The 18269-nt window shown below is 47.2% G+C and overlaps 1 protein-coding gene across 1 annotated transcript in view; it reads right to left on the bottom strand.

Moving 5' to 3' along the window:
• KDM7A (lysine demethylase 7A) overlaps positions 1 to 9496 on the bottom strand; it is a 72178-nt gene extending 62682 nt beyond the window's left edge. The window contains exon 1 of the mRNA XM_037514383.2: positions 9303 to 9496. Coding sequence (XP_037370280.1) covers positions 9303 to 9496 — 194 coding nt within the window. The remainder of the gene's footprint in view (positions 1 to 9302) is intronic.
• Between the last annotated feature and the right edge of the window lie 8773 nt (positions 9497 to 18269).

Here is an 18269-nt window from a genome sequence, read left to right on the forward strand (position 1 = left end):
ATCAATAAAATATCAACAAACTTTTTTATGAAATTAGCAAGTTGCTACTAAAGTTCATATGGAAAAGTAAACCTGCAAGAATAGCCAGGAAAACAAGCAAGCACCAAGTTGGGAATAGCCTTATAGACAATAAACAAATTATGAAAGCCCCCATAATTAACAGTGTAGTGCTGGTACATGAAGGGAAAACAGCTCAGTGGAATAGAATAAAAAGTCAGGTACAGACCCAGGGATGTAAGAGTTTCAGCATATTGTAGAGGTGGTGTGTCAAATCACTAGGGCAAATATGCCTTTTTAAGAAAGGGTGCTGGGAAAACGGGGTAGCAATTTAGAAAAAATAAAATTACATCCTGATTTCAAATCAGGTACAAGAATAAAGGCCAAATAGATTCTAAATGTAAAAAAAAAAAAAAGACTATACAAGTAGTAAAAGAAAACATAGGTAAAAATTCTCCTTAACCTCAGGGGGAAAGAATGTCTTTCTAATAGTGACTCCAAATCCGAAGTTGATAAAGGATTGATTAACACGGTCACATAAATATATATTTTTTAAATTTTGCATAGTAAAAAAAAAAAATCAATGCACACACACAAAACAACACAAACTGGGAGCAAATCTCTATATACACCACAAAGGACTTCACCCTTAGAATGTAAAGAGCTCACAAAGTTGAGGGATAAAAGACAAACCAACTGTTTCTGACAGAACCAGAATAAATTATAAAAGTTAAAAAAAAAAATGAACCCTCAAGCATGAAAAATTGTTCACACTCATAATTACCATTAGACAAATGCAGATTAAAGCACGAATACCATTTTTCACCCATGGGATGGCAAAGAATGAAAACATAACGGCATATCCTGCCTGCATGGATGTGGGGAAAGGCGCCCTCATGCAGCTGGTAGGGACACAACCGATCCCACCATTCTGGAGGGAAATACGGTAACACTAGCAAAACAACACACACACAACCTTTTGACCAAGTAATTTCACTCCCAGCAATCTAACCTGAAGATACATCCCCACCAACATACACCAGGTTATTTCATTATATCACTGCTGGTAACTGCAAAATATACTAAACAACCTAAATGCTCACACAAGAGAATGGATGCATAAAGCAGGGTACATCCACACAGAGGGGTGTGTGGGGTAAATGGAAGTTAGCAGGTTTTTTCCATCCTCCTGTAACAGGGTGGTCCCCAGGAAAGGGGGAGGTTCCAGGTTCCCTGCCCCACCCAAGGGAGGGTGGATGTGAGCAGGGAGAGAAGAGGCTGCAGAGGAGACTGAGGAAGGAAGGAAGCAGGATGGAGAGCCAGAAGGAGACCTGGAGGAGGCGCATGGAGCCTAGAGACACGTGAAGAAACTGCCCTTGTCTTTGGGTCGTGGACTGGGTGACACAGATGTGGGTGAGACCCGTGGGGAGGAGACAATGGCACCTTTTATCTTGATGCTGATTTTGCTCTTTTCCTTCTGGGCTTGTCTGGTTGTTTCTGACCCTTTTCTGTAGGTCCCCACTGGAAGATGCTTTAAACTTGGGGCAGGCTTTGGGATCTTGCTCTGGGCCAATCCCATTTGGATGGACTTTTACCCACAAGGGGACGGGGAACTTTGGGTGCTTCATTTAGAAACTAGATTCTTTGCCTTTCCTGTATTGTTTCCTAATTGTATTAAAGTTCCTTCCTATTAAAGTCTCATGTTTTGTGTTAATGCGGCGGATGGCAGAACCTATTTAGAGCAGGCAGGTTTGCGGGGTCTGGGCTGCCCCACTCCCTGTCCTGGAACACTCCCGCCATTAGCACCAATGAGCAACATCTCAGGTCTTACACCCACGCCTCACGGCGGCACCTGGAGTACGGGGTGTGGGTGCGTGAGTGGGCACAGCTGAGCCGAGAGACTGAGCATACACAAGGGCAGCATCACAGAAGGACGCAGCAGAGGCTCCACACAGAAGACCACGCGTGGAGTGCAGTGGAGACCAGCCGGGAGGCCAGGAGAGAAGGCCGGAAAGCCTGGAAAGAGTGAAGATACACTGGGGGCTAAGAGGCCTGCCAGCGCCCCCTGACCCCCTGCCCGCCCTGCACCTGGTGGCCTCACTACACATGGTGCAGAAAGATCATTAAAAGCCTGAAAAGGCCACCAAGGGCTCCAGGACTCCCCCTTTATCCGTCTGCCCGGATCATAGAAAACCTGCTCCGTGCCTTCCTGGCACTACAGGGTGCTACTCCGCTGCTTAAAAGAGAAAGAAGTTCTATGAGCTGACATGAAATGATTTCCTGTATATACTGGTAAGTGAAGAAAAGCAGAGTAGTTGTCATATGCTACCTTACATAGAGTAAGTAGCTATCCGAAAGTAAACAAGTACCTGATCATTTTGGGGGAAAACAAAAACAGACAGAACTCCAGACAGACAAGCTAAACTAAAGAGATGACTACTTCCAGAAGGTGGGCAGAGAGGTGGGTGCAGGACAGGTAAGAGAGCAGGATACTTCTGAGCACACATTTTCACACAACTCTGACTTCTTAGAACTATGGTAACGTTTCACATACCCAAAATATAAACCAACATAATGAAACCAGGATGTGCGAAAAACCCAAAATTTAACACAAACTAACAAAAAACTTAACTGTGTTACAAATAAATCACACAACACACTAGAGGAGAAAAGAGCTCAGCTGGGATAACTTTGGAAAACAGTGATTTGACAGATACTATAAGGCTAAACACAAAAATAACTATATACAAATATTGTAATCTAGTTAGCAAATGTGGTTGCTACAAGGGTATGGGTTAGCAATTCCAGAACTACTACTAGGATCGAACAAATAGATGAACACATTATAGACAATGACAGCTGGGTTTCTCACTATTGGAACAAAATTACAAGGAAAGAAGGAAGGTTAAGGAGAAGCCTGGGGTGTCGGGTTAGAATCAAAGGTGTCATTATGAGAACAGAAGAAAAAGTATACAGATGTGCACTTGTGTGTGTGTGTGTGTGGTTAGCTTATTTTCAAGCGCTGCCCACTGAGAAGGTCGAGAAGCAACAAGCTTCTGCCAGATCTGAATTTCCCAAAGTCTTTCTCCAATAGGGGGAACTAGCGCTCACACAATGGATACAAAAACTCATACAAGTTACCATTAACTCACACTGTGATTAACGGAAAAGTATAGCACTAAAATGTAACTTCCAAAAAGAATCAAACTTGGTACCAGCTGCAAGATCCGCACTGGCCAACTGTTAAAAGCTGTGCCAATTACTGTAGTTTAAGTTGCTCAGGCCAACAAAGCCTGCTTTATAACCAAATTCCTTTACACCTGTTTTAGTCTTCTTGGTCTCCCCACTTTCTCCCCCGCCCCCCATCAAATATAAAGGCATTCTTCCCCTCCCATGACCAGTAAACTCAATTTCATAACTGGGAGCATAGGCTATGTGTACCCGCTAGGCAGAAATCTGTCCCAAAGTGATGGCTTAAGGGGAAAAAAAGCTTGATGAAAGATCCGTACGTCAGAGCCTCCAAGCAGCCCGCGGCAAGACTCCCACACCACATGTTATTCAAACAGCAGAACTGAGTACATACATACAAAACTCCTATAAGGGAAAATGGAGACAATACTCCTATTCTATGAAAATTGGTTATAGCAAAAAGATCCTGAGTTCAAGTCTGTGTTAAAACACTGAAAGACTTCATCATTACGGGAAAGTTCATATAAAACACATTTTTGAAAAGATTTATTTTAGTTATGCATACAGGAGCTGGGGTATAGGCCAGAGGTGTGTGGGGGAGAAGGGATGAGAGGATTCACCAGAGACAAAGTGGGAAGCAGAACGGGTGGGTCTATTGAAATATGCTGCTGAGGGGAGCAGCAGGAGAGACAGGAGAGGCTGCTGCGCCATGTGGGTCAGCTCCCTGGCCGGGGATCGAACTCATGCTGCACTGGCTTGCCATAGCTTCACAGTGCTGAGACTTAATCCCTTGTGCCACCAGGGAGAACCATAAAACACATTTAAAAAATAATTCCTATGCCTAATTTTAAAAACCACAATACACCCCAAAAGAAATCCATTCTAACAAGAATGAAATCAGAGTTAAACTACACTTAAGTAAATATTTTATAAATATTATTCCCAAGGCAGTTACTATCATTTTTAACAGACGGATGCTTAGACAGTAATTTTAATAAAGAACAAAAACAAAAGTAAAATGTTTACGGAAGTATCTCTCTGGACCGCCCTGTCGGTGCTCACCTCTGTCCCCCCCAGGGCAGAGGCGGGTAAGGAAGAAGAGACCCAGGAACCCCTACGGACCGACAGGGGGAGCTCCGGAGCCAGCTCATCAGAGCTGGGACCTTCTAGCTTTGTGACCCAGGAAAGTCACTGTCATCTCTAACCCTCAGAATTCCTCATCTATAAAATGGGGGTAGTACTACCACTTACCCAGCAAGGTGACCGTGGGGTGAGGAGAGGTAATGACTGCATCTGACACAATCAGAATAGTGCCGAGCACTTGCTATGCAGCATTCGGTAAGTGCCTGAGTTCCCAGGACTCTGGAGCAAGTACCTGAGAATCTCCCACCCAGTAGCATTATTTATTCCAGAGAAAAATTTTCTAGTCCCAAAATGACAATTATAAAAATAATCTTTTACAGGAATAAAAATTAATGTATGACATTTGTAAATTACAAAAAAGGACTGAAACCTTTACAGCCATCTTTCACTGGGTTATCACAACGGCCTCCTTACTGGTCTGCCTGTCCTCTTGGCCTCCCTCCAGTCTATTCCCCAAGCAGCGGCCAGAGAAAACTTTTTAAAGGTTGTCACATCGTTTACTCCTCCACTCAAAATACACCATTTGTTCCGAGTAAAACCCAAAATGTGCCGTGTTCAAACGCCGCCTCCTCAAGGCCGTCCAGCCACACCACACGAAAGTAGACCCCTAGGCCCCTCTCTCTCCCCCCCAACAATTTTTCTTCATAGCATGTAACATTCTTTTGATTATCTTCCCCGCTCAATTTAAATTGTAAGAGGGCAAGGACTCTGTTTCGTTCTGGCTATATTCCTAGTACTGACAACAGTGCCGGGTGTACTGCAAACTCTGGGCCACAGCCAGCGTCATACTTAGTGATAAAATACAAGAGGCAATCCTATTAAAGTCAGGAACAAAAAACAAAACAATTATAAAATACCTTCTGTCAGCCACTGAAGTGGCAACTTTTTAATTTTTGAAACTTTTAAATAATTGAAACACACTTCAAAGATTAAAATAAAGTTTTGAAATCAGAGCACAGACAGCTCAGTGAATTTTCCATCTGCACACACTCCTGTAACAACCACCTAACATCAAGACATGGGACAGTTCCCGGATCTCAGAAGCTGCTGGGTTTCCTCTCAATCAATACCCTCACAGAGGTAACACCTGTCTGACTTCTAAGACCCATTTACCCCTGTATTTGATCTTTTGTTCAACTTCACTGCTCTGAGATTCACTCGCATGGCTCATGCATGCTGATGCAGCCGCTCTTTCATCACCAAGTAGTATTCCATTTTAAAACATCCCGCAACATTTTCTATCTGCTGCTGCTGACAGGCTGTTCCAATTTGGGGATAATATGAATAATGCAACCATGAACAGTGTTGGGTATGTATTTCGGTGCAAATATTCACATAACTACAGCTACAGACTGGCAAAATTTTTGCTTGGCTGGGCTAGGGAAGGGGCAATAATACCTGAGATTGGTGCGATACAGAGAACTAGAAAGTGGGCGCTGCTGGTGGCAGCATAAACTGCAATAACCTTTCTGGAGGGCAATCTGGCAGTAGGCACAAGAAGCCTAAAAATATCTGCACCCATGACTAATACTTCTACTTCAAGGAAATGTCTTCTGGAGTACTTACACACTGGGTACCGATACCATCCTTCTAAAGTTGTGAGTCCTACATGTTTTAACTCATTTAGAGGAATGTCAACCATTCCAAAATACAAGAAAAAGCAGTAAACAAGGCAAATGATTTTAAAATGTATTGTACTTCAGTGAAATTAAACATGATGCACTCACTGAAAATATTTTCAAAAGCACATTGAAGATATAGGGAAAAGCATACATGAATGAAAGAGGTTAGGTAACTAATACATAAAACAATTTCCAACTTTGTTTTTAAAATAAACTTATACCTTAAAAGGCTAAAGTAGTAAAATGTCCAAATATCACTGTAAGATATGAGTACTTGCATAGTATATTCATGTTTTCTGTACTTTTTATTTTTCTATGATATTTTGCTTTTGTCAATCAAAGAATAGGCGATTAAAAAGACTGATAAACAGAGCTGTTTACATTCCAACGGAGAGACAAAAGACACTATAATACCACTGAATGAGGGCATCAGTGCAGGATGCTTAGGATAAGATGAGCGTACTGGGGATTACAGGTGGGCACTATCAGGAAAGATCTCTATTGTCTCACTTCCAAGAACAGCACTGACTGAGCGAGGAAGGAAGAACTCGGCTCTGGGTTGGAAGGAACCTTCCCAGGCAAATCCTGTTAAAGCCTCAGCTCACTTCCCCTAGGGCACCAATTATACACGGTGCCCTGGCAGCGTTCTTTCCCTCTCACTGCGGGAACCAAAAGCTCAGGCAGACTGAGGCTGGGAGTTCCCGACCATCCAAGGCGCCACGGTTCAGCAGCCTCAAAGGGGAGGAAGCTGCTTCTACCAGGCCGTCAAACTTGGATGAAAAGTATCAGGGAAGGAAAGGCCTTCTAACCTGTCGGGATAAATTAGGACAAAAGCTTTTCAGATTTCCAGGCAGAGTAAACCCATATTTATACTGAAATTCACTGAATCCTTAACTTTAAAGAATTCTTCGACTTGAAAAAATAAAATGATCAGGTAAAGGCAGTTCTTTGCGCACACACCCCTGCTCCCTCTTCGTACTCTACAGATGGGCCACCCCTGGCAAGCTGAGCTTGGGGATTAAAGACACAGACCTTAGTACTTGAGGGGCCTGTTCTCACATAAGCAAATGACGTTTAAGTATTACATAAGCAAAATATCGCTGTGCTCAAAAAAACCACTCACTCACTTCATGGGCCAATAAACATTAGGGGAAATATTGATTACATTAGAGGAAATATTGTTTTCCTGTGAAAACACAGAGACCCCAAATTAGCAATCTTTCACTAAGAATTAAACTTGCTAATAAAATACGGCTTTTGCATGGCCGGGCATTATCACATTTTCTAACTTTTGACATCTGAATCCCATTAAATTCCCAAGAACGACTAGCCAAAAATAACCCCAGGTTCAAAATAATCGTATTTCAGAGACAGCTACAGATGAGAAGTCACAGAAACTTATGTGACAAAAGCAGAGCATAACTTACTGAGGCCTCCTGACACTCGCCCTCCTAGCTTCCTTTCAACCTCTCCTGTTTACAACTGTATACTGAAAGGAATTACGAACTCCTCTATAAACTACAGGCAGCTTGTCATGCTTATAGTGTGAAGTTACCTAAATTAAGATAAATAACATTCTAGTCTAAAATTAACCAAATCTGCACACTGCACCATGGGGCAAACTCTTAGCCAACTAAAACAGTTTTATAAAAAAACAAGTACCTACACAACCACGCGGAATTCTGGTTTTATTCGATATGTAACCTAAATTTCTGGGTCATCTATTCTGACTGCCTTGATAGGGTAGTTAGGGGCTCCAACGGATGCAGAAATAGAATCGGCAAGACTTGGTATCTCCAAACTTTAATTTTACCTATCATCTACCTCCAGGAAAACCTCGGTTGGCGAGTTAAAAAAAAAAAAAAGAACGCTGGATAATTTATTCTTAATTACACGTAGCGAGGCTGTAACACTATTCCCCAAGCATAGACCAAGCTGTTCGGGATTATCGGAGACGCAGGCTGCCCGTCCTTTATCCCCACACTGCGGTGCGTCCTGCGCTCTGGGCTGCCGTCCGAACTGGCCAACCTGAAAATTGACTGAGTGGAACGAGCTGCACTTGCAGACTGAAAGCGAAGTCAAACTAACTCTCCCCAGCCCGCCGCGCCGCGCCGCGAGAAGGCTGTCAAGTCAAAGGCTTTCTCTCCCAGGGCCAGCAGAGGGAGACGAAGACATCTGGCCTGGTCGGGCAGCGTTTCTGTAAAATTGGGGAGGGGGAGCGGAGGCTGCATTTAAATGTCCTGCTGTCAATCAAAGGCCACGTCCCACCATCCCAGTCCCCAGATCAGCTCCCGCCCGGGAGCGCCCCGCGCCCCGACGCCACCCCGGCCGGCGCTCGGGAACCTGCGGCACCCAAAGGTGACCGCAGGCCGGGCCGCAGCGCCCAAATAAGGACTTTGGGAGCCCAACCCCAACTAGTTTCTTTGTTTAAATGCCTGCGAATCCCTCCCACGCCGGAGTCAAGAGGCTGTGGCGCCGCCCTTTATTAGCCTCACACTTTGATTACAAAACACACGAGTCGGCGGCCTGGCGGCGGGGGCGGCCCCGGCGCTCGCAAACGTCAAACCCGAGCGGCCGGCGGCGGCCGGGCCCGACCCACGGTCCCCCCGGGCCGGCCAAGTTCGCCGGCGCCCGCGAGAGCCCCGCGCCGGCCGGGGGGCGCCGGCCCCGGGGGGGACCCGGCACCTCACTCTTTGTAAAGTTTGCGCGGCGGCGGCGCGGGGGCGGCGCGGGCCGGGGGCGCGCGGGGGTCCCCGCCCCGGCCCGCCGCCCACTCCGTCCGCCGCCCCCGCGGGGGGGGGCGCGGCGGGCCCCCCCGAGCGCCCCGCCCGGGAGCCCGGGCCCCGAACTTCCCCCCGGCATCCCCGGACCCCCCGAGCGCCTCATCTGTTGCTCTGTTTACTCCGCCGCGCCCCGCGCCCGGGAAGTTTGAGGACGCGGGCGAGGGGGCGCGACGGCCGGCGGGGGCGGGCGTCCGGGAGCCCCGGGCCGCGGCGGGCGGGCGCCCCGAGGGGGGCTGGCAGCGGCGGCGGCGGCGAGTCCCAGCCGGAGCCGCAGCCGCAGCCGGAGCCGGAGCCCGCGGCGGGCGGGCGGGCGGGGCGGACGCGACCCGGGGCGGCGGGCCGGGCCGCGCTGCTCCCGCCGCGTCCCCCGTCCCCGGCCAACTTCCCGGCCGCCCCCTTTGTTCCCGGGTGTTGTGGCGACTCTTCGCCGGCCGGGAGCGCCGGCCCCGCCGCCGCCGCGAGCCGCCGCCGCGCGCCCCTCCGGGCCGGGCTGCGCGGGGCCCCGGCCGGGCGGGCGGGGGCGGGCGGGGGCGCGGGCGGGCGGGCGGCGGGGGCCGCGGCGCCTTACCTGCCGTGGAACCAGTCCTTGCAGACGTCGCACTCGATCATGAAGCGGCTCACGTCGTACGGCTGCCGGCACACGCAGTACACCGGCGGGGGCGGCGGGGGCGCCGAGGCCCGGCCCGGCGCCGCCACCGACCCGGCGGCCGCGGCGGCGCCCGCCGCTGCCCCCGCGGCCACCGCCGCCGCCGCTCCGGCCATCTTTAAACACACACGCTCGCTCGCCGCCCGCCCGCTCGCGGCCCCGCTCGCCGCCTGGAGCCGCGCCGCCGCCAGCCAGCGCCGCCTCCCGCAGCAGCCGGAGCAGCAGCCCCGGCGGCGGCGACGGCGGCGGCGGCGAAGCGCCCCAGTGCGCGCGCGCGAGGCCGCGGGGGGCGGGCGGGGCGGGGGCAGGCGGCGCGCGCCCGACGCGCGAGCCGGGGCGCGTCCTTCCGGCGCTCGGCGCGGGGCCGTGCGTCTCGCGCACGTCAGCCGCCGCCGCCGCCGGCGCGCGCGCCCCGCGTCCCTCGCGTCGGCCGGGCCGGGGCCGGGGCCGGGGCCGGGGCCGGGGTGGGGGGGCGGCTGCGGGGCGCGCGAGCGGGGTCCCTGAGGACGCGCGGGCGGCGCGGCGGGGCGCGGGGGGCGCTCGGCTCCGAGGAGCGAGCGCCGAGGCGGCCCGGACGTTGCTGCGCTGCGGAGCGCGGCGCCGGCGGCGGCGGCGGCGGGGCGCGGAGGCCGGGACTCGGGACTTAGAGCCCCGCCAGGGCCGCCCCCGGCGCGGCTGAATCGAGCCCCGGCTCCGCGCGCGCCACCCCCGCGGGTCGGAGGCGCGGCTGTCCCGGCCCGCAGCGCCCTGCCCGGGAGGGGGGGGGTCATGCAAACTTCGGGAACGTCCCAGCCGCACCCCCAGCCACCAGCTGGGAAAGGAGAGCGCGGCGGAGCCACCGCGGGGTGGAGAGGCTGTCCCAGGAGGTCACGAATGTCTGGGAGCCCCGGGGCACCGGCCCGCGGCGGGGGAGGCTGGGGGAGGCCGGGAGCAGCCTCGCGCTCTTGTCATCGCACGGCTCAGGCGCGGGGGCTTGCGAGTCCAACTTTGGGAAAGAGAGAATATCCTACAGGGGGGCGACGACTAGGAAAAGGGATGCTACAAAAACCGGGTTGGCCGGACTTGGCACATAACAATACATATTTTTGAATGAAGGATGAGCCTGGTAACGGAAGCATTAAAACAGCTAACAAATAATGGTTAGAGAGACTGCCTCGGCATCCTGTCTCTGCGGATTAAGGATTATTGATTCAGATATTCGTAGCTGAATTTTGCAGGCATTGCGATCACTGGGTTCTAGCTCCCTGCGTAATTTTCGTTCCGGGTTTTTCTCATCCAGCCCCAGGCCGATGATCGCTGTTCATTGCTAACCTTCTATCGTTGAGGAAAGCGAGTCGTTCCCCTGAAGTGTCAGAGAGCTGTGCTGGAAATAAAGTTTAAACTTCTTGCTTCTGTAGCCAGCCTTTTTCCTACCAAACATGGGCCGAGCACATGCTTGTCAGGAAAAGAAACACCTGGCAATCATAGGAGACCACAAAGTGAATCAGTTGGAAACATTTCTCCTGGAGAATAAAGAAAAGTTACTGTGACCTTGGCGTGTGTTCGGAGTCCTGGTGGATTGGTGGAGCGGAAAGCGTTCTCCATCCAGAGCCGGCTTTCTCTCAGCCATCCAGTGGCGGGCAAATCGCTCCATTTCTCCTGAACTAGATCTTGAGGATCTGTTTAAAGAAAACTTGTGGCTAATACCTTCCTTAACTGCTCAGAGGTTTTATAACCAGCATGAGAGAGTATGTATTTTTAAAAGTACATTGTAGAGAATGGGGGCGGGGGGTGCCACGCGCAACAGTGTGTCAGGGAAGGGGAGACAGTCAGGGTGAGAGGGGCATCCACACAGGGCAGCAGCCTGGGATGGGGTGTTCTCCCCCTGCTGGGGTGGGGGTGGGGGGCACCTGGCTTTCAGATGTCAGCACCACAGAGTGAAGAGGGCAGCCGGGCAGCAGCAGTGATGGGGGATTGGCATGTACAAGAACATTTATCAATAAATAAATACATATTTTCTAATGGGAGCCAGTTGAAAAAATAAAGCAAGAGCCTGGTTTCTCACTGTTGAAGAAGTGGATTATAAATAATGGGAATAGGGCCTCCCCGGTGGCGCAGCGGTTGAGCGCTGGGTTGCGAAGCTGCCAGCAGCCTCTGCAGCGCCGGTTCGATCCCCGGCTGCTCCCCGGCCACCGGAGGAGGGTCCCACATGGCGCGCAGACCTCTCCTGCCGCCCGCTGCTCCCCTCAGCACTGTACTTCGGTCCTTCTGCCTGCTCTGCTCCCCGCTCTGGCTCTGGTGAATTCTCTCACCCTCCCGCGCTTCTGACTGTACCCAGTGCATGTATAAACAAAACAAAAAAACAAACAAATGAATAAATAAATAAATAAAAAAAAAATAAATAAATAAATAATGGGAATAAAACTAGGATGAACCTTTTGGTGGTGAACTGGTAATGAAGATATTGGTGGGGTTTTTTATATATATATATAAATATAGGTGCAGGTGTGTAAGTACACACATGCTCTGTCCACTGAGAGGATCTGGGAGTAGTGACACAACAACACAGAGAATACATCTAGCCCAGAGCTTGACTTCTAAATACGATTCACCTCTTCATTTTTCTTCTTGGCAAAATGACTAATTCCAGGACTGGAGAAGAGAAGTAGGAGATGAGCCTGGAGTCTCTAACTATACCAGAAAATAAGGACGTGCTCCAAGAATAAGAGTGCATATCAAAAGACCATAGGCCAGCTTGTCTCCCATTGGCCAGATCTGGAACAAACTGAACTTTAATATGACAGTAATAAAAATGACAAATAATGTATTCTAAAAATGACAATAATGTAAAATATATAAATTGAAAGTTTCAAACAGATTAGAATATGTACATAGTTTCAAAATATCAACCCCCCCCAAAAAAAAAAAGTCTTGTTAATTACAAAGGGAATTAGAGTCAATTTTCAGGGGAGAAGTCTGGCAGACAGCATCTTAAGTGACCAAGGGCCACTAGAAATGAAACAAATTGAAATTATGTACCATCTGATGGGACCCAATGAGAAGAAAACCAGTATCAATATTTGGTTCATTGAGTTGAGTCTCTACTTTGGAAATTCAATAGTTTTAAAGGCCCATCAAGAAAGCTGGAAGGATAGCTACACCATCAAGCGTACAAATCTGTAAGGAAAACTTAAAGATGTAAATGCAATAATTTGACCCGGAGAAGAAAGGGATGAAGACCAGAACTCTGACTAATGCCAAAATTTTAGTGGTAAGCTCCATGGACAGTGATCAAGAATATGTACTTGGATTCCACAGTCTACTATCTCTGTGACAACTTACCCACTACCAGGTTTTAATTTTCTCATTTTCTTTTTCTTTTTTTTTTTAAAAGATTTATTTATTTATGCATACAAGAACCGGGGTACAGGCCAGAGGTCTGGGTGGGGGGTGCTGGAAATGAGAGGATTCACCAGAGACAGAGTGGGGACCAGAACAGGCAGAATGACTGAAATACACTGCTGAGGGGAGCAGCAGGCGAGACAGGAGAGGTCTGCTGTGCCATGTGGGTTGCTCTCTTTCTGGCCTAGGATTGCACTTGTGCTGCAGAGGCTGCAGACAGCTTCACAGTGCTGTGCTTAACCTCTTGCACCACCAAGGCCAGTTTTCTCATTTTCATGAAGATGATAAGAATATCTACTTGACAAAGTTTAGTGCATTAAAGGAGATAAGAAAATGCTAGTCACAATTCTCAGTACATAGTAACCCATGTAGTTGTTAGCTAGAACTATGAATAATTACTTTACTTGTTTGTTAATAATAGAGGATCATCAGCACCAAGAAAATTAGGGAAGAAGACTAGGAGATAGGTGTCCCAAAAACAAAGGGGGAGAGAATTTCAGAAAGAAAATATCTCAAAGACATCCTGCAACATGTCAGCATAGGTTTGCAATGACTCTCCTTTTTGGGTTCTCCAGTCCCTGAAGTAGATGTTTCTTAACTCTCCTAACTCTAAGCTGCTCATATTAACTCTAAGCATATTAATTCTAAGTTGTTTCTTTTAAACATTCCACTTGTCCATAAACCCCTATTCCTCTGAAAAAGAATGACTGTTCTAACTAATCGTGCTTCCTGCTACTATCAATGCTTGTTCATCTCCATGAACACGTCTACTATTCTCTTCCGTGATGTTCCCACGCCTTCCTTTTTCTTCAAAAAGCTGTTCAAAATTCTCCTTCCCAGTCCTCTGTTACAAGCATAGCAGTTAGTTTGCATATTGTTTTCAGTACCTATACTTGTCCCCCAAGGAACATTTTACTTTTCTTCTTATACGTTCAGAAACTCAAGGGGCCTGTTTCTAAAAGTCTATACAATTTGGCAGGAAAAACATGAGTCATTTGAAAATAATTAAACCAAAAATAGTAAAATATTTAGCAGTTGCTCTGATGTCTCTTTGATCGAGATTATAGACCATTTTTCTTATGTAATGCAATTTGGGGATCCTGTAAGAAATTACCAATCCCAAGTGATTTTCTTCATCTGCCTACCAGGGTGAATAAAATCCCCCCTTATAGAGTCACCACTTAATGGTAGGGTGAGGTAAATATCTCTATTCTCAGAAGACTCCAGGACAAGTATATATGGTGTAAGGGCACTGACGGCAATTTCTGGGCAATGCTAAGAACTTTTCTGGGGACCGCAGGGTTTCTAGAGTCAAGTAAGTTTGGCCCAGACTACATGGAATGACTTCTGCCAGAAGAAAAATAAAAAGCAATCTGGTGTCTGTGTCATCGATACTCTCGCTTGGCCTCTTACATTGTTGGGTTTTTTGTTTGTTTTTTCCAATACCACTAATATCACACAGAACAAGCATATTTTAGGAATGCTACAATGAACCACTGATGTGTTAAAAGATAGTACTTTGCTCATGTAAGAGCATTATGCGCCTCAATCCTTATCACAGCCTCTTTATCAGATTAACCAGAGTAAGCAGGGAGCAGCCTGCCTAAAGTTGTAGCAAAAGACAAACAGTTTAATCTCACCAAGATCGGTGGGAGAGGCTAGTATCTGGCTGGCAAACACTGCCCAGGGAGAGTAGATTTTGAAGAGGGGGTGCATCATTGGTGCTAGGGGGAAGAACAGCACAGTCTCATGGGCAAAGACAGGTCTCAACACACATAATGCGGTGACCTTGTTGCCAGCTTGACTTTAGGATTTCCCCCAGCCCCCCAGAACTGGGGTGCGGGCCAGAGGTGTGGGGGATGAGAGGATTCAGAAACAGAGTGGGGAAGAGAACAGGCAGATCCACTGAAATACACTGCTGAAGGGAGCAGTGAGTGAGACAGGAGAGGTCTGCTGTGCCATGTGGGTAGCTCCCTGGCCGGGGATCGAACTTGTGCTGCAGTGGCAGCAGAGAGCTTCATAGTGCTGTGCCTTAACACCTTGCATCACTAGGAAGGACCTGGGCTCAGTGTTTAGAGAGGAAACAGTATCATATCCCCTCTTTCTTGGAAAGAGTCAGCCAAACAAAAACAAACAAACAAATACACACACACACACACACACACACACACACACAAAGAGGAATGATGGGGAGATGAACAAAGCAAATGCAATACTGCTGCTAAACTAGGTAAAGATGTGAATGTGTTCATTGTACTAACCTTTCAGTTTATTTTTGAAAAATTTCATGCTAAGTCTAAGAATACAGCCTTTTTCTCAAGTCTGTTCAGAAGTTAAATGATATTTGTGTAGTTAATGATTTCCTATTCTGAATATCTCTCTAGTGTAATTTCTTATTATACCTTCTAGAGTCACACCTGTCTTCCAGAGAACAAAGTGTACAGGACCATTATTTTGCTAAGCTTTACAACCCCAGTAGATTATGAAATAGGAGGTAACATTTGGTCCCTCTCAACAGGAATAGGGAGGGGCACTTTTTAAAGTGAAATATATACAAATCCAGAGAGTCCCTGAGAGCTCTTAGCTCTGTGCCCCACCCCTCTGTCCCTTATCTACAGAGTTGTCAGTGATGGGTGTGTAGACAGTGTGGGCACGGAGAAAAGCTGATAACACTGCTAGGTTGTGTCTCCTTATAAAAGTTGCCCCTGTCTAACCATAGGAAAAACATCAGACAAATTCCAATAAAGGGGCATCTACAAAGTACCTAACCAGCACACCTCGAAAGTGCCAAGGTGGGCCTCCCCGGTGGTGCAAGGGGTTAAGTGCCAGCACTATGACATTATCAGCAGCCTCTTCAGCTTGAGCTCCATCCCCAGCCAGGGAGCTGACCCACATGGCACAGCAGACCTCCTCAGCAGTGTATTTCAATCAATCCACCTGTTCTGCTCCCCACTCTGTCTCTGGTGAATGCTCTCACCCCCGCCACACCTCTGGCCTACACCCCCCAGCTCTTGTATGCATAAATAAAATAAATCTTAAAAAAAAAAAAAAGAAAGTGCCAAGGTGAGGAAAAACAAAGAAAGACTGAGAAACCATCACAGACAAGAGGAGCCTAAGAAGCTAAGACACTGAAAGGTCATGTGGTATCCTGGATGGGATTCTGGAAAAGAAAAAAGACCTTGGGTTAAAATGAAGGAAATCTTAATAAACCATGGACTTGAGTTAATGATCAGATCAATAGTGGTTCATTAACCGTAACAGATGTAGTAGATAAATGCAAGTTGTTAATAATAGGAGGGATTTGGTACATGCACATGGGAACCCTGAACTATCTTCTTGATTTTTCTGTAAACTTAAAAGTGTCCTAAAAAAAATAAAATCTTTCAGGGCCTGGCATTTAAAGCTATCCCAAACTCACAAATGGTTTGAATGTATATATCACTTTGGTTTATCAAAACACTATTGAGGGGCCTCCCCGGTGGCTCAGCGGTTGAGTGCTGGGCTGCGAAGCTGCCCGTAGCCTCTGCAGCGCAGGTTCAATCCCCGGCCACCTGCCGAGGGTCCCACATGGCGCGCAGACCAGACCTCTCCTGCCGCCCACTGCTCCCCTCAGCAGTATACTTCTGTCCTTCTGCCTGCTCTGCTCCCCGCTCTGGCTCTGGTGAATTCTCTCACCCTCCCGCGCTTCTGACTGTACCCAGTGCTTATATAAATAAATAATCTTAAAAAAAAAAAAACAAAACACTATTGAGGACATTACTTACAAAGTCTCCATATTTCAAATACCAACCCAGTTACTAAAAACCAGTTATCAGGGCACTAGATCATGGTTTCTCATTCTGAGTTCTACGGTATTTTGATGTTGTTCAGGAAGATGTTTTTGGTGGAGCGAGCAACACACATCTTATTAATAATGATTACGTCTAGGAAAGTGTGTGTGTGTGCGTGTGTGTGTGATTTATTAATCTGAGGGTAAGCTACATTTAAAAGTAAAGTAAAACATACATACATCCATTCATTAGTCATTATTGAATGTCTATGACATACATATGATAGTTGCTCAGACACTGGGATAAAAGATACCTCTCCTGTCCTCAGTGGGCTCTGTCCATAAAAGAGATAACCAAGTAACATAATATGCTAAGTGTCTTGGAGAAAAAACAGACAGCTGTGGCAGCAGGCAGGAGGGTCAGCTAAACCAGACTGGGGTTGATTAGGGACTGCTTAGTCCTAAAGGACTTCTGCCATACGTATTTATGAAATATTAAAATTTCACTTTCAAAGCAAAATTAAAAAGTTTTACTCCCACATATATATTTATATTTCCCTGTCTTTTAATTGTATTGCCTCACAGATGTATTTCTTTCCAGGTCCTAATTAAGAAATTAACATTAACCCAAAGGGTTTGAAGTTTTAATTTTGTTAATTGCATAAAAGGTGTCAAATAAGACTGAATATCTTTGCTCATAATTTAGGAGACAGATTTTACAAGTCCCAAATATCTTTTGCATAAGGATTTAAAAATAGTAAGGAATGCACAATCAGTCTTAATATTCAGGGCCAGACATGGGAAAGAAGTTGGTATCCCCATGAATTTGAGAAAGAATAGCTTTAAAGACGCTTTTAGCAAGTACGCTAAAAGAATTACCATAGTGTGTAGTAACAAAGTTAAGTTTGGATAATAAGATTTTACAGAGATCTGTTTATATAGAAGGCATTATGCCGGATACCATGGGGGAAAAAAATGAAAGAAATGTACAAGTGGTCCCTCCTTTTAATAAACTTAAAATTGACAGCAGTAAAAATAGTGAGTGAAGGGGTTAATCACGAGGTATACAGGGAGTCCTGAAAAGCCAAGATTTTGAGAGGACTTGGAGAAAGGGACATTCAATTAGGAACAAACAGAGAATTTCAGTACAGGCTTGTATAAAAGGTGTGAGGAAGATTAAAGGCACAGTGAGTGGGGCCTTGCCAAAATAAGCTAAGGACAACAAAAAGAATGCTTTAATCTATATTTAGAGTGAGAAAAAGAACAAGGAAGGTGTGGGCATAATGCTTGGGGCAGATGGTATAATATTGACAGATGATGAAGCAAAATTGCTCAACATGTATTTTATTTTCATCTCTTATCAGAAGACATCTTTGAAGATACTTTGTCAAGATAGATGGCAGGTGGGACTAAGTATTGTCTCGACCTACTTATTTATAGCAAGATTGGGAAAACTAAACAGGTTCTCTATTTGAAACTAGAGTTAACTTCTTTCGGTCAAAGGAATGTATCAAGTACATGGGCCAGGCAGAGGGTCACACTGTTGGGGAGACAGACCCAGGTTAAGACTCATGAAGGGCTGGTGTGTCCAGGGGGAAATGGTAAAACCAGGTGACAATGCAAGAGAGTTGTTGGCAGAAGTTAAGAACCACCTAAGTGCCTGAGGACAGATGAGTGGATTAAGAAGATGTGGTATACATACTTGATGGAGTACTACTCAGCCATAAAAAAGATGAACT

Source organism: Talpa occidentalis, unplaced genomic scaffold (genome assembly GCF_014898055.3).
Source record: "Talpa occidentalis isolate TD23 unplaced genomic scaffold, MPIMG_talOcc4v2.1, whole genome shotgun sequence".
Classification (NCBI taxonomy): domain Eukaryota; kingdom Metazoa; phylum Chordata; class Mammalia; order Eulipotyphla; family Talpidae; genus Talpa; species Talpa occidentalis.